This window comes from Thunnus thynnus, chromosome 4 (assembly GCF_963924715.1).
Source record: "Thunnus thynnus chromosome 4, fThuThy2.1, whole genome shotgun sequence".
Classification (NCBI taxonomy): Eukaryota; Metazoa; Chordata; class Actinopteri; order Scombriformes; family Scombridae; genus Thunnus; species Thunnus thynnus.
The window spans coordinates 8,090,728-8,102,972 of NC_089520.1; the positions used below are offsets into that span (position 1 = coordinate 8,090,728).

Below are 12,245 nucleotides of genomic sequence, written 5' to 3' on the forward strand. Positions count from 1 at the left end.
ATTGTGGGCAGTTGCATCCTTTTTGCTTTAATTATCCTTGAGGTGTGTCTACAACTTGATGTGATTCCACCTGTGGATAACTGAATGGATTAGATGTATTAGATGGATTCAAATCACTGACAAAAAAACCTAAAAATATAAAATGATTTTTTCTTAACTTCTGCTTATTTCATTTTCTCCATTAGTAAATGGTTTATGCATTTCACACAAAAAGCTACAAAATGGTAATAATAGAGAAAAATGTTATTTTGTACATATATATAAAATCCCTGTTATCATTTACCAGAGTCCAAGGTAATTTCTTCAAATGTCTTGTTTTGTCTAAAACCCCAAAATATTCCATTTACAATTATATAAAACAGAAAAACAGGAAAACCTGGCATTAGAGAATCTGGAAACACTTTGCTTGTTTGGCATTTTTGCTTTTATGAAGTTAAAGTGACACATTTTATGAATTAATCATTAATTATTATGTAGTATGAAATTAGGACACAGTAAGTTAAAAAAATATAAATTTAAAAAATAGACAATAGGAGTTATAAAACTTATGCTTAGAAGATTTGTGTGATGGTACTTTTTTTTTTCAGCAGTAAGGCTCCGAGTGTCCCATTATCATCACAGTTTGTCCCAGAACACTTATATACATCACTCCCTATTCATTCATATACAGACATTTGCTGTGTTGAAAAACTGTGGACACACTGGTAAGAAAAAAACCCTCAAATTGGGTAAAACATCCTTTGTATAATTACATATACAGCATCATTATATCAACATTAATCAACATAATCATAGAATTATGAATAAGTAATTTGCCATTTTAAATCACAGTCACAATACAATCATGTATAGATAATTCCATTTCATGGTTAATACCGATTATCATTTTTTCCCTGAAAATCATTTTGAGTACCCTGAGCATTACAAATCATCTTTTTAAATCAATACCTCACTCTCCTCTTACTGCTTCATCCTCTATGATGTTCCTTTCCTCCTTTGGGCATTTGACTGTCTTATGGTGATGTCATGCCAGGTATTGGACACATGCAGGTCAGGTAGGCGATGATCAGGTCTGGTTTCCACCTTCCCTCCTCTGTCTTTTTCCAGATTCCTCCAGATTGTGGATCTTTTCTCTCTCTCTGTGCCGAGGCCTCCTGTAGCATTTCTCTGGTTTCTTTGACAACTAAGATACTAAATGATGTCATTTCTGGGCAGCCTTACTTAACTTTAAAGTATTACATGGTATGTGATACACATGGTATGCCCATCTAGGACCTGAAGGGACCAGGCCACAATCCTGTAAATGAAGGGACTGTGAGCTGTTCCATTGTTACAAAGACTGTAACTGGTAATATCTTCAGTGGGAGTTCATTCATGGTACCGATGTAAGGAAACAGCCTCTCAGTGAAGGTGTGTGTGAAGGTGTGTATGTGTGTGTTAGTATCAGGATCAGAGAATGACAGTTTTCCTCTGTTCCAGTCCAGATGAACTCTGATCCTCTGCAGCTTCTTCTTCACTGAGAGAACTTTATTAGAGAGTGGCGGAGAGATTGCTGTGTATTTTCCATCAAGGAGACTTATTTCCCAGTATCCAGCTGCTATTTGTCCCTTGATTCCAACAGATTCATTTACCACACCCACACCCCAGAATTTATCATGTCTAACCTCAACGTCCCAGCTGTGAGTCCCAGAGTTAAAGCCCTGAGAGCTCAGGACACAGGGGTGATGGTCAAACCTCTCTGGGTTTTCAGGAAGCTTCTGTTTCTCTCCACGTCTCACACTGGTCAGATCTTCAGACAGGATGAGGTTTTGCTGAGCAGTGTTTGGATCCAGAATCACAGGAGTGTAGGAGACCATCTCCTTCATCTTGTTCCAGATGTTGAAGGTCAGGTTGCCCAGGTGTTTGGCCACATCTATCAGAGCTCCTGAGACTAGCTCTGGATCATCCAGCAGGGGGCGCTGCTGGACTCTTTCCACTGCAGCCTTGTAGTTCTGCAGGAATGAGACGTCTTCAGCTCTCAGCTCCTCCTCTGTGGCTCTGATTGTGTCTGACAGAGCTGCTATCTCTCTGCTCAGAGCCTTTATCTTCTCCTTCATCATCTGATTCTTCTGCTCCTCTTCCTCCCTCAGAACAGCGATCCTGGCCTCCTCTTCCTCTTGTAGAAACTGTCGAAGCTTCTTAAACTGCTCCTTAATCTGCCTCTCTGTGTCTCTGGCCTGGACCTTAATGTGTTCTGCTGTTTGATCACAGTTTCCTTTAACTTTGTTAAAAAGCTTCAGTTTGTCCTTTAAGGGCTTCAGGGATTTCTGGAGCTCCTTTTTGTGATCATGTGCAGCTTCATCGATGGGTTTGAATCTGTGGTTGTTGTGTGTTTTTGAATCTCTGCAGACGAGACACACTGGCTGCTGATGGTCCAGACAGAAGAGTTTGAGTTTCTCAGAGTGCAGACTGCAGCGAGCTTCAGACCCTGCTGAAGCTCTCTGATCTCTCTCCAGTAAGAAGGTCTCACACAGGTTCTTTAATGCCAAGTTACGAGGAGGATCAATGAATAAATGTCTTTCCCTACAAACTGGACACTCCTGAGTTTGTTTCTCTCTCCACCAGCTCCTCACACATTCTTTACAGAAGCTGTGGCTGCATGTCAGGACAACTGGATCATTAAAGATGTCCTGACAGACAGGACAGGAGAGATCGTTTTCTGATTGAGAAAACATTTTGTCTCTGTGTGACGCAGAAAACACAGCAGTCAGGGGAAGTTCCACAGTCTCGAAAGTTCCCTTAAAGTTACTTTCACTTTGAGTCATAGCTCCTCTAAAACTCTTCTTTATAATGTAGAATCAGCAGAAGGTTGAAGTGGCAGTATTCCAGTAGTCCAGTAATCCCAGTGTTTCCAGTGTTCCCAGTATTCCCTCTTTTATGTGGCCTCTCTCTGTGGAATTCCTGAGTTTGGTCTGGAGGTGAATCTTGAACGCACTGAACAAAAAGGGCAGCGGTGCTATTTAACCAACGTCACATAATGCCAACAGTTTTGGAAAGCAGTATGCACATACTGCACACACCCATCTGATGCACATGACTCCACCTGAGGTGAACATGCCTTTACATGAGTTTGGTGGCAAACAGTGGCGTCATTGAGGGTAATAGTGAAACTAAGTACTCAGGGCCCAGACATGGAGAGGGCCCTCAGAAAGCCTGGAGTTAAAAGATTGTTTTTATCTGCAATTTTGAAATTTCACATTATTAGCATTGTATTTAAACTATCAAGTGTTGGCTGAATAAATAGTTTGACCAACTATTTCTTGTATTTAAAACATTATTAGAGCCTCTGAGGGGCCTAGTGTAGTCTGCTCCTGCAGTAGGGTGGGCAAAAATGGTTCCAAATGGGTCTTCAGACGCTGTAATTGTGCTAATACTAAGGAATTTGGATGAAGTTGATGCTATCATGTCACTTAAATGTCACTTAAAAAATAAAATCAGGCTATCAGAAGAGAAAAGAAAGAAAACAATCAGAGGGAAAGCAGCTGTTGACAATAGTTAGCTTCTTGACAAATGAAGAAGCATTTCAGTTTGAGAAACAACCACAGAGAGTGAATCAGTGCATGTTCATAATCACCATCTTCTCATGTTACTGAGGATGTTAGACAAGCTGAGCTCATAAAGTAGCTACTAAAAGTTATTTTAAGTAGTCATTTGCAGCAGTTCACACTGAAAAGAGATTTGTAACATCAGGTATTACACAATATTATACAATTTTAAGATGTTTGTAATATACAATGATTCTCAGCAACTTTTGAAATATGATCATTTTACTATAATGTTTTGATCAGTTTTACAATTGTGTTTATAAACATTACTGATCCAAAATAAGGTTTAAAAACTTTGATTAAGTTCATGTTAATATTTAACTTTACTTCTTGTATTAAGATCATTCAGTCAGTTTGAGAGTGATAGCAGGTTGTGATCCTCTGTTTTCAATTCAATACTGGGGCCAATTGTTTGTCTGTATTTGGATTGTGTCTTCAGGTCTCTGAAGTTGGATTCAGTGATGTCTTATTTAGTTGTCTTTGATTATGAAATACAGTCAGATAGTAAACAATTCTTTGTGGAAAGGCAAGCAGACAACAGACACAGAGGAACATTATCATCCCATCCGAGTCATGTTTGTGTCAACTTGATGAATTTTTATACAAAAAAATTGATTAGTGCAACTTTAATCAGTCATAGAGTATATGTTGATTATGTCTCGATGCCTTGGTAAACTCAACAGCTTCTTTCTTTCATCATGAAAACTATGCGCTTCAATGCCAAACTGGTTACTGATCTGTAAAAAGTGAACAAAATGTAAAATGCTTTTTGTAACAAACTGCAATTCATCAAGAACGTTTACAGTTATTTGAGTTAGATGTTAGACTGCATTGGGGATATTCTACTTAAAAATAATATATTGTTTTACCATATTTTTCTTTTGTTCTAATGTTTCTTAAAGAGTAAGTTAACACCCTCTGAAAATCCTGTTTTTGCCGGTTGTTTTTACCAGTCAACATGCTACTGTTATAATGTAACGTTCAGCATGTTAGCATGCTAACGCACTAAATCTAGCATGTTCCCATCCACTGCAGAGACCCAAGGGTTACATTTCTGGCAGGGTTACAGTTGGCTTCATTGTGCATTTGGCTCAACCTCAATTGGTGACTCAAGATGAAGGGTTGAAGCTCATCATTGAAAGCAGATAATAAACGCTTAGCATGTTAGCATGCTTTTAGCATTCATCTCAAGCTGAGACTGTTGGGAATTCACCCTTTACTTTTAGAAGTATCCTGTCATGAACTGACATATGAGAGAAATCTTTGTCCGGCACCTCCAGCGTCATTATCATTCATCCTCAGGGGACCATGAATGTCTGAACCAAATTTCATGGCAATCCTTCTGAGAGTTGCTAAAATATCTCATTCTTCACCAAAGAGTTGGACCAACAGACTCACTGATAGGCCAACGTTGTTGAATTTAACATAAGACGTTTTGAATCATGTGTATTAATTAATATAAGAAGAGTTTGTTTGAGACACATTCAAATGGAGATGAATTAGCTCTTGATTTGATTCATTATTGTTGTAAAAATTAATCATTTTAATGTGCAACAGGGATGAAGGAGTCGCTTGATACAGTCAAAAACAAAACAAAACAAAAACCTTTGCTATTGAAGGTTTCTGGAGCTCCTCGCCACAGTCGTCCATGTTTTTGTCAGTTCAGATGTACAGAGGTCAGTAATAATGTGTCTTCTATATTTGACTTATCATGACTGACCATGAACACATGCAGCAGTTGAAATCAGCCGTCTGTCTGTCCAAATAATCAACAACATTGATCTCTGAACTGAACGCAGTAGCTCCTCATTGTTACGCAGTTAGTGACAAACAGTATTTAGAACACTGAACATACAAAGACTTTTACTGTGTCTGAATGAATGAAGTTAATTCTTGTAATGAAGTCTTTTTTTTTTAAAGAGAATAATATACTGACCACATCCACAGCTCGTCTCGGCTCTTTTTTTTTGGATCCACTCCTCTGATTTTACTCATGAAGATCAGTTTACTAGTCATGGTTATTCTACTCAGCCTGTGAGAACAGCTGTCTAATGTCTAGAGCTGCAACTAACAATTAGTTTCTTGATTAATCGATTAGTTGTTTGAGTCATAAAATGTCTGGAAATGGTGAAAAATGTCAATCGCTGTTTCTCAAAGCCTCAAATATCTAGTTTTATCCTGACCAACAGTCCACAACCCAAAAATATTCACTTTACTATCACAGAGGACTAAAGAAACCAGAAAACAGAAACATTTGAGAAGAATCAACCAATCGTCGCAGCACTAATAGTGTCTTCTTTGGTTCTGGAGATTATAAATATATAATAAAAAGCCTGAATTACAACCTGGAGGTGAGAAGTTTGAAAGATTAAAAGAAAAACTTAGCTGGTATATTATTTTTTTCTGCGAGGGCTTCAAGCAGCTGTGGTTGCTAATTATTTTTAGATGAATATAAACATGCAGTATAGGAACCTAAATATGAGCAGCATTATTTACTTTATGAAAACTTGTGATAGATAAAGACGTCAAACAATATTCTCAACGACCACAGCTGCTCTCAACTTCTGTAATTTACTGTGGAAGCATATTAGCAACAAAAATTGAAAACTGGAAATGAGCTTAAGTACAAATAAAGTTTATTTATAATATATAAGTTGATTTAGAATCACAATAAAACATTAATAAAACAACTATGAAACACAATAATGTAAAGTTTACAGTGGATTCAGAAAGTATTCAGACCCTTTGCTGTAGCACTCCTAATTGTGGGCAGTTGCATCCTTTTTGCTTTAATTATCCTTGAGGTGTGTCTACAACTTGATGTGATTCCACCTGTGGCAAACTGAATTGACTGGATATAGTTTAGAAAGGTGCACATCTGTGTGTATAAGGTCCCACAATCCACAATCCATGTCAGGACAAAATCCAAGCCCTGAACCAATGCACAGTAATTTACGGTAAGTTTATAATTAAGCCTGAATCTAAGTGTCCACTATTTAAAATAAAGTAATGAAAACTCTTACAAACCGATAGTGCAGGATTCAAATCACTGACGAAAAATCCTAAAAATATGAAATGATTTCTTCTTAACTTCTGCTTATTTCATTTTCTCTATTAGTAAATGGTTTATGCATTTCACCCAAAAAGCTGCACAATGGTAATAGTAGAGAAAAATGTTATTTTGTACATATATATAAAATCCCTGTTATAATTTACCAGAGTCCAAGGTGACATCTTCAAATGTCTTGTTTTGTCTAAAACCCCAAAATATTCCATTTACAATTATATAAAACAGATATACATACACTTTGCTTGTTTGCTTGATATGTATCACAGTCAAAATACAATCATGTATAGATAATTTCATTTCATGGTTAATACCAATTATCATTTTTTTTCCCTGAAAATCATTTTGAGTACCCTGAGCATTACAAATCATCTTTTTAAATCAATACCTCACTCTCCTCTTACTGCTTCATCCTCTATGATGTTCCTTTCCTCCTTTGGGCCTTTGACTGTCTTATGGTGATGTCATGCCAGGTATTGGACACATGCAGGTCAGGTAGGCGATGATCAGGTCTGGTTTCCACCTTCCCTCCTCTGTCTTTTTCCAGATTCCTCCAGATTGTGGATCTTTTCTCTCTCTGTGCCGAGGCCTCCTGTAGTATTTCTCTGGTTTCTTTGACAACTAAGATACTAAATGATGTCATTTCTGGGCAGCCTTACTTAACCTGAGAGTATAACATGGTTTGCCCATCTAGGACCTGAAGGGACCAGGCCACAATCCTGTAAATGAAGGGACTGTGTGCTGTTCCATTGTTACAAAGACTGTAACTGGTAATATCTTCAGTGGGAGTTCATTCATGGTGCCGATGTAAGGAAACAGCCTCTCAGTGAAGGTGTGTGTGAAGGTGTGTATGTGTGTGTTAGTATCAGGATCAGAGAATGACAGTTTTCCTCTGTTCCAGTCCAGATGAACTCTGATCCTCTGCAGCTTCTTCTTCACTGAGAGAACTTTATTAGAGAGTGGTGGAGAGATTGCTGTGTATTTTCCATCAAGGAGACTTATTTCCCAGTATCCAGCTGCTATTTGTCCCTTGATTCCAACAGATTCATTTACCACACCCACACCCCAGAATTTATCATGTCTAACCTCAACGTCCCAGCTGTGAGTCCCAGAGTTAAAGCCCTCAGAGCTCAGGACACAGGGGTGATGGTCAAACCTCTCTGGGTTTTCAGGAAGCTTCTGTTTCTCTCCACGTCTCACACTGGTCAGATCTTCAGACAGGATAAGGTTTGGCTGAGCAGTGTTTGGATCCAGAATCACAGGAGTGTAGGAGACCATTTCCTTCATCTTGTTCCAGATGTTGAAGGTCAGGTTGCCCAGGTGTTTGGCCACATCTATCAGAGCTCCTGAGACCATCTCTGAATCATCCAGCAGGGGGCGCTGCTGGACTCTTTTCACTGCAGCCTTGTAGTTCTGCAGGAATGAGACGTCTTCAGCTCTCAGTTCCTCCTCTGTGGCTCTGATTGTGTCTGACAGAGCTGCTATCTCTCTGCTCAGAGTCTCAATCTTCTCCTTCATCATCTGATTCTTCTGCTCCTCTTCCTCCCTCAGAGCAGCGATCCTGTCCTCCTCTTCCTCTTGTAGAAACTGTCGAAGCTTCTTAAACTGCTCCTTAATCTGTCTCTCTGTGTCTCTGGCCTGGACCTTAATGTGTTCTGCTGTTTGATCACAGTTTCCTTTAACTTCTTTAAAGAGCTTCAGTTTGTCCTGTAAGGGCTTCAGGGATTTCTGGAGCTCCTCTTTGTGATCATGTGCAGCTTCATCGATGGGTTTGAATCTGTGGTTGTTGTGTGTTTTTGAATCTCTGCAGACGAGACACACTGGCTGCTGATGGTCCAGACAGAAGAGTTTGAGTTTCTCAGAGTGCAGACTGCAGCGAGCTTCAGACCCTGCTGAAGCTCTCTGATCTCTCTCCAGTAAGAAGGCCTCACACAGGTTCTTTAATGCCAAGTTACGAGGAGGATCAATGAATAAATGTCTTTCCCTACAAACTGGACACTCCTGAGTTTGTTTTCCTCTCCACCAGCTCCTCACACATTCTTTACAGAAGCTGTGGCTGCATGTCAGGACAACTGGATCATTAAAGATGTCCTGACAGATGGGACAGGAGAGATCGTTTTCTGATTGAGAAAACATTTTGTCTCTGTGTGACGCAGAAAACACAGCAGACAGGGGAAGTTCCACAGTCTCGAAAGTTCCCTTAAAGTTACTTTCACTTTGAGTCGTAGCTCCTCTAAAACTCTTCTTTATAATGTAGAATCAGCAGAAGGTTGAAGTGGCAGTATTCCAGTAGTCCAGTAATCCCAGTGTTTCCAGTGTTCCCAGTATTCCCTCTTTTATGTGGCCTCTCTCTGTGGAATTCCTGAGTTTGGTCTGGAGGTGAATCTTGAACGCACTGAACAAAAAGGGCAGCGGTGCTATTTAACCAACGTCACATAATGCCAACAGTTTTGGAAAGCAGTATGCACATACTGCACACACCCATCTGATGCATGTGACTACACCTGAGGTGAACATGCCTTTACATGAGTTTGGTGGCAAACAGTGGCGTCATTGAGGGTAATAGTGAAACTAAGTACTCAGGGCCCAGACATGGAGAGGGCCCTCAGAAAGCCTGGAGTTAAAAGATTGTTTTTATCTGCAATTTTGAAATTTCACATTATTAGCATTGTATTTAAACTATCAAGTGTTGGCTGAATAAATAGTTTGACCAACTATTTCTTGTATTTAAAACATTATTAGAGCCTCTGAGGGGCCTAGTGTAGTCTGCTCCTGCAGTAGGGTGGGCAAAAATGGTTCCAAATGGGTCTTCAGACGCTGTAATTGTGCTAATACTAAGGAATTTGGATGAAGTTGATGCTATCATGTCACTTAAATGTCACTTAAAAAATAAAATCAGGCTATCAGAAGAGAAAAGAAAGAAAACAATCAGAGGGAAAGCAGCTGTTGACAATAGTTAGCTTCTTGACAAATGAAGAAGCATTTCAGTTTGAGAAACAACCACAGAGAGTGAATCAGTGCATGTTCATAATCACCATCTTCTCATGTTACTGAGGATGTTAGACAAGCTGAGCTCATAAAGTAGCTACTAAAAGTTATTTTAAGTAGTCATTTGCAGCAGTTCACACTGAAAAGAGATTTGTAACATCAGGTATTACACAATATTATACAATTTTAAGATGTTTGTAATATACAATGATTCTCAGCAACTTTTGAAATATGATCATTTTACTATAATGTTTTGATCAGTTTTACAATTGTGTTTATAAACATTACTGATCCAAAATAAGGTTTAAAAACTTTGATTAAGTTCATGTTAATATTTAACTTTACTTCTTGTATTAAGATCATTCAGTCAGTTTGAGAGTGATAGCAGGTTGTGATCCTCTGTTTTCAATTCAATACTGGGGCCAATTGTTTGTCTGTATTTGGATTGTGTCTTCAGGTCTCTGAAGTTGGATTCAGTGATGTCTTATTTAGTTGTCTTTGATTATGAAATACAGTCAGATAGTAAACAATTCTTTGTGGAAAGGCAAGCAGACAACAGACACAGAGGAACATTATCATCCCATCCGAGTCATGTTTGTGTCAACTTGATGAATTTTTATACAAAAAAATTGATTAGTGCAACTTTAATCAGTCATAGAGTATATGTTGATTATGTCTCGATGCCTTGGTAAACTCAACAGCTTCTTTCTTTCATCATGAAAACTATGCGCTTCAATGCCAAACTGGTTACTGATCTGTAAAAAGTGAACAAAATGTAAAATGCTTTTTGTAACAAACTGCAATTCATCAAGAACGTTTACAGTTATTTGAGTTAGATGTTAGACTGCATTGGGGATATTCTACTTAAAAATAATATATTGTTTTACCATATTTTTCTTTTGTTCTAATGTTTCTTAAAGAGTAAGTTAACACCCTCTGAAAATCCTGTTTTTGCCGGTTGTTTTTACCAGTCAACATGCTACTGTTATAATGTAACGTTCAGCATGTTAGCATGCTAACGCACTAAATCTAGCATGTTCCCATCCACTGCAGAGACCCAAGGGTTACATTTCTGGCAGGGTTACAGTTGGCTTCATTGTGCATTTGGCTCAACCTCAATTGGTGACTCAAGATGAAGGGTTGAAGCTCATCATTGAAAGCAGATAATAAACGCTTAGCATGTTAGCATGCTTTTAGCATTCATCTCAAGCTGAGACTGTTGGGAATTCACCCTTTACTTTTAGAAGTATCCTGTCATGAACTGACATATGAGAGAAATCTTTGTCCGGCACCTCCAGCGTCATTATCATTCATCCTCAGGGGACCATGAATGTCTGAACCAAATTTCATGGCAATCCTTCTGAGAGTTGCTAAAATATCTCATTCTTCACCAAAGAGTTGGACCAACAGACTCACTGATAGGCCAACGTTGTTGAATTTAACATAAGACGTTTTGAATCATGTGTATTAATTAATATAAGAAGAGTTTGTTTGAGACACATTCAAATGGAGATGAATTAGCTCTTGATTTGATTCATTATTGTTGTAAAAATTAATCATTTTAATGTGCAACAGGGATGAAGGAGTCGCTTGATACAGTCAAAAACAAAACAAAACAAAAACCTTTGCTATTGAAGGTTTCTGGAGCTCCTCGCCACAGTCGTCCATGTTTTTGTCAGTTCAGATGTACAGAGGTCAGTAATAATGTGTCTTCTATATTTGACTTATCATGACTGACCATGAACACATGCAGCAGTTGAAATCAGCCGTCTGTCTGTCCAAATAATCAACAACATTGATCTCTGAACTGAACGCAGTAGCTCCTCATTGTTACGCAGTTAGTGACAAACAGTATTTAGAACACTGAACATACAAAGACTTTTACTGTGTCTGAATGAATGAAGTTAATTCTTGTAATGAAGTCTTTTTTTTTTAAAGAGAATAATATACTGACCACATCCACAGCTCGTCTCGGCTCTTTTTTTTTGGATCCACTCCTCTGATTTTACTCATGAAGATCAGTTTACTAGTCATGGTTATTCTACTCAGCCTGTGAGAACAGCTGTCTAATGTCTAGAGCTGCAACTAACAATTAGTTTCTTGATTAATCGATTAGTTGTTTGAGTCATAAAATGTCTGGAAATGGTGAAAAATGTCAATCGCTGTTTCTCAAAGCCTCAAATATCTAGTTTTATCCTGACCAACAGTCCACAACCCAAAAATATTCACTTTACTATCACAGAGGACTAAAGAAACCAGAAAACAGAAACATTTGAGAAGAATCAACCAATCGTCGCAGCACTAATAGTGTCTTCTTTGATTCTGGATATTATAAATATATAATAAAAAGCCTGAATTACAACCTGGAGGTGAGAAGTTTGAAAGATTAAAAGAAAAACTTAGCTGGTATATTATTTTTTTCTGCGAGGGCTTCAAGCAGCTGTGGTTGCTAATTATTTTTAGATGAATATAAACATGCAGTATAGGAACCTAAATATGAGCAGCATTATTTACTTTATGAAAACTTGTGATAGATAAAGACGTCAAACAATATTCTCAACGACCACAGCTGCTCTCAACTTCTGTAATTTACTGTGGAAGCATAT

The 12,245-nt window shown here is 38.3% G+C and overlaps 2 protein-coding genes across 2 annotated transcripts; both read right to left on the bottom strand.

Annotated features, from left to right (window-relative positions):
* Positions 1-1,268: 1,268 nt before the first annotated feature.
* On the bottom strand, positions 1,269-2,722 carry LOC137180792 (E3 ubiquitin-protein ligase TRIM35-like). The gene has a single exon (XM_067586040.1). It carries the CDS (start codon positions 2,712-2,714, stop codon positions 1,269-1,271), a length of 1,446 nt encoding a protein of 481 aa, XP_067442141.1. The 5' UTR covers positions 2,715-2,722.
* A 4,534-nt stretch (positions 2,723-7,256) lies between these two features.
* Positions 7,257-9,695, bottom strand: LOC137182225 (E3 ubiquitin-protein ligase TRIM39-like). The gene has a single exon (XM_067588553.1). It carries the CDS (start codon positions 8,785-8,787, stop codon positions 7,342-7,344), a length of 1,446 nt encoding a protein of 481 aa, XP_067444654.1. The 5' UTR covers positions 8,788-9,695; the 3' UTR covers positions 7,257-7,341.
* Between the last annotated feature and the right edge of the window lie 2,550 nt (positions 9,696-12,245).

Bases quoted from the DNA above. Each gene is read 5' to 3' on its own strand.
- LOC137182225 (XM_067588553.1), bottom strand. From the start codon at position 8,787: ATGTTTTCTCAATCAGAAAACGATCTCTCCTGTCCCATCTGTCAGGAC.
- LOC137180792 (XM_067586040.1), bottom strand. From the start codon at position 2,714: ATGTTTTCTCAATCAGAAAACGATCTCTCCTGTCCTGTCTGTCAGGAC.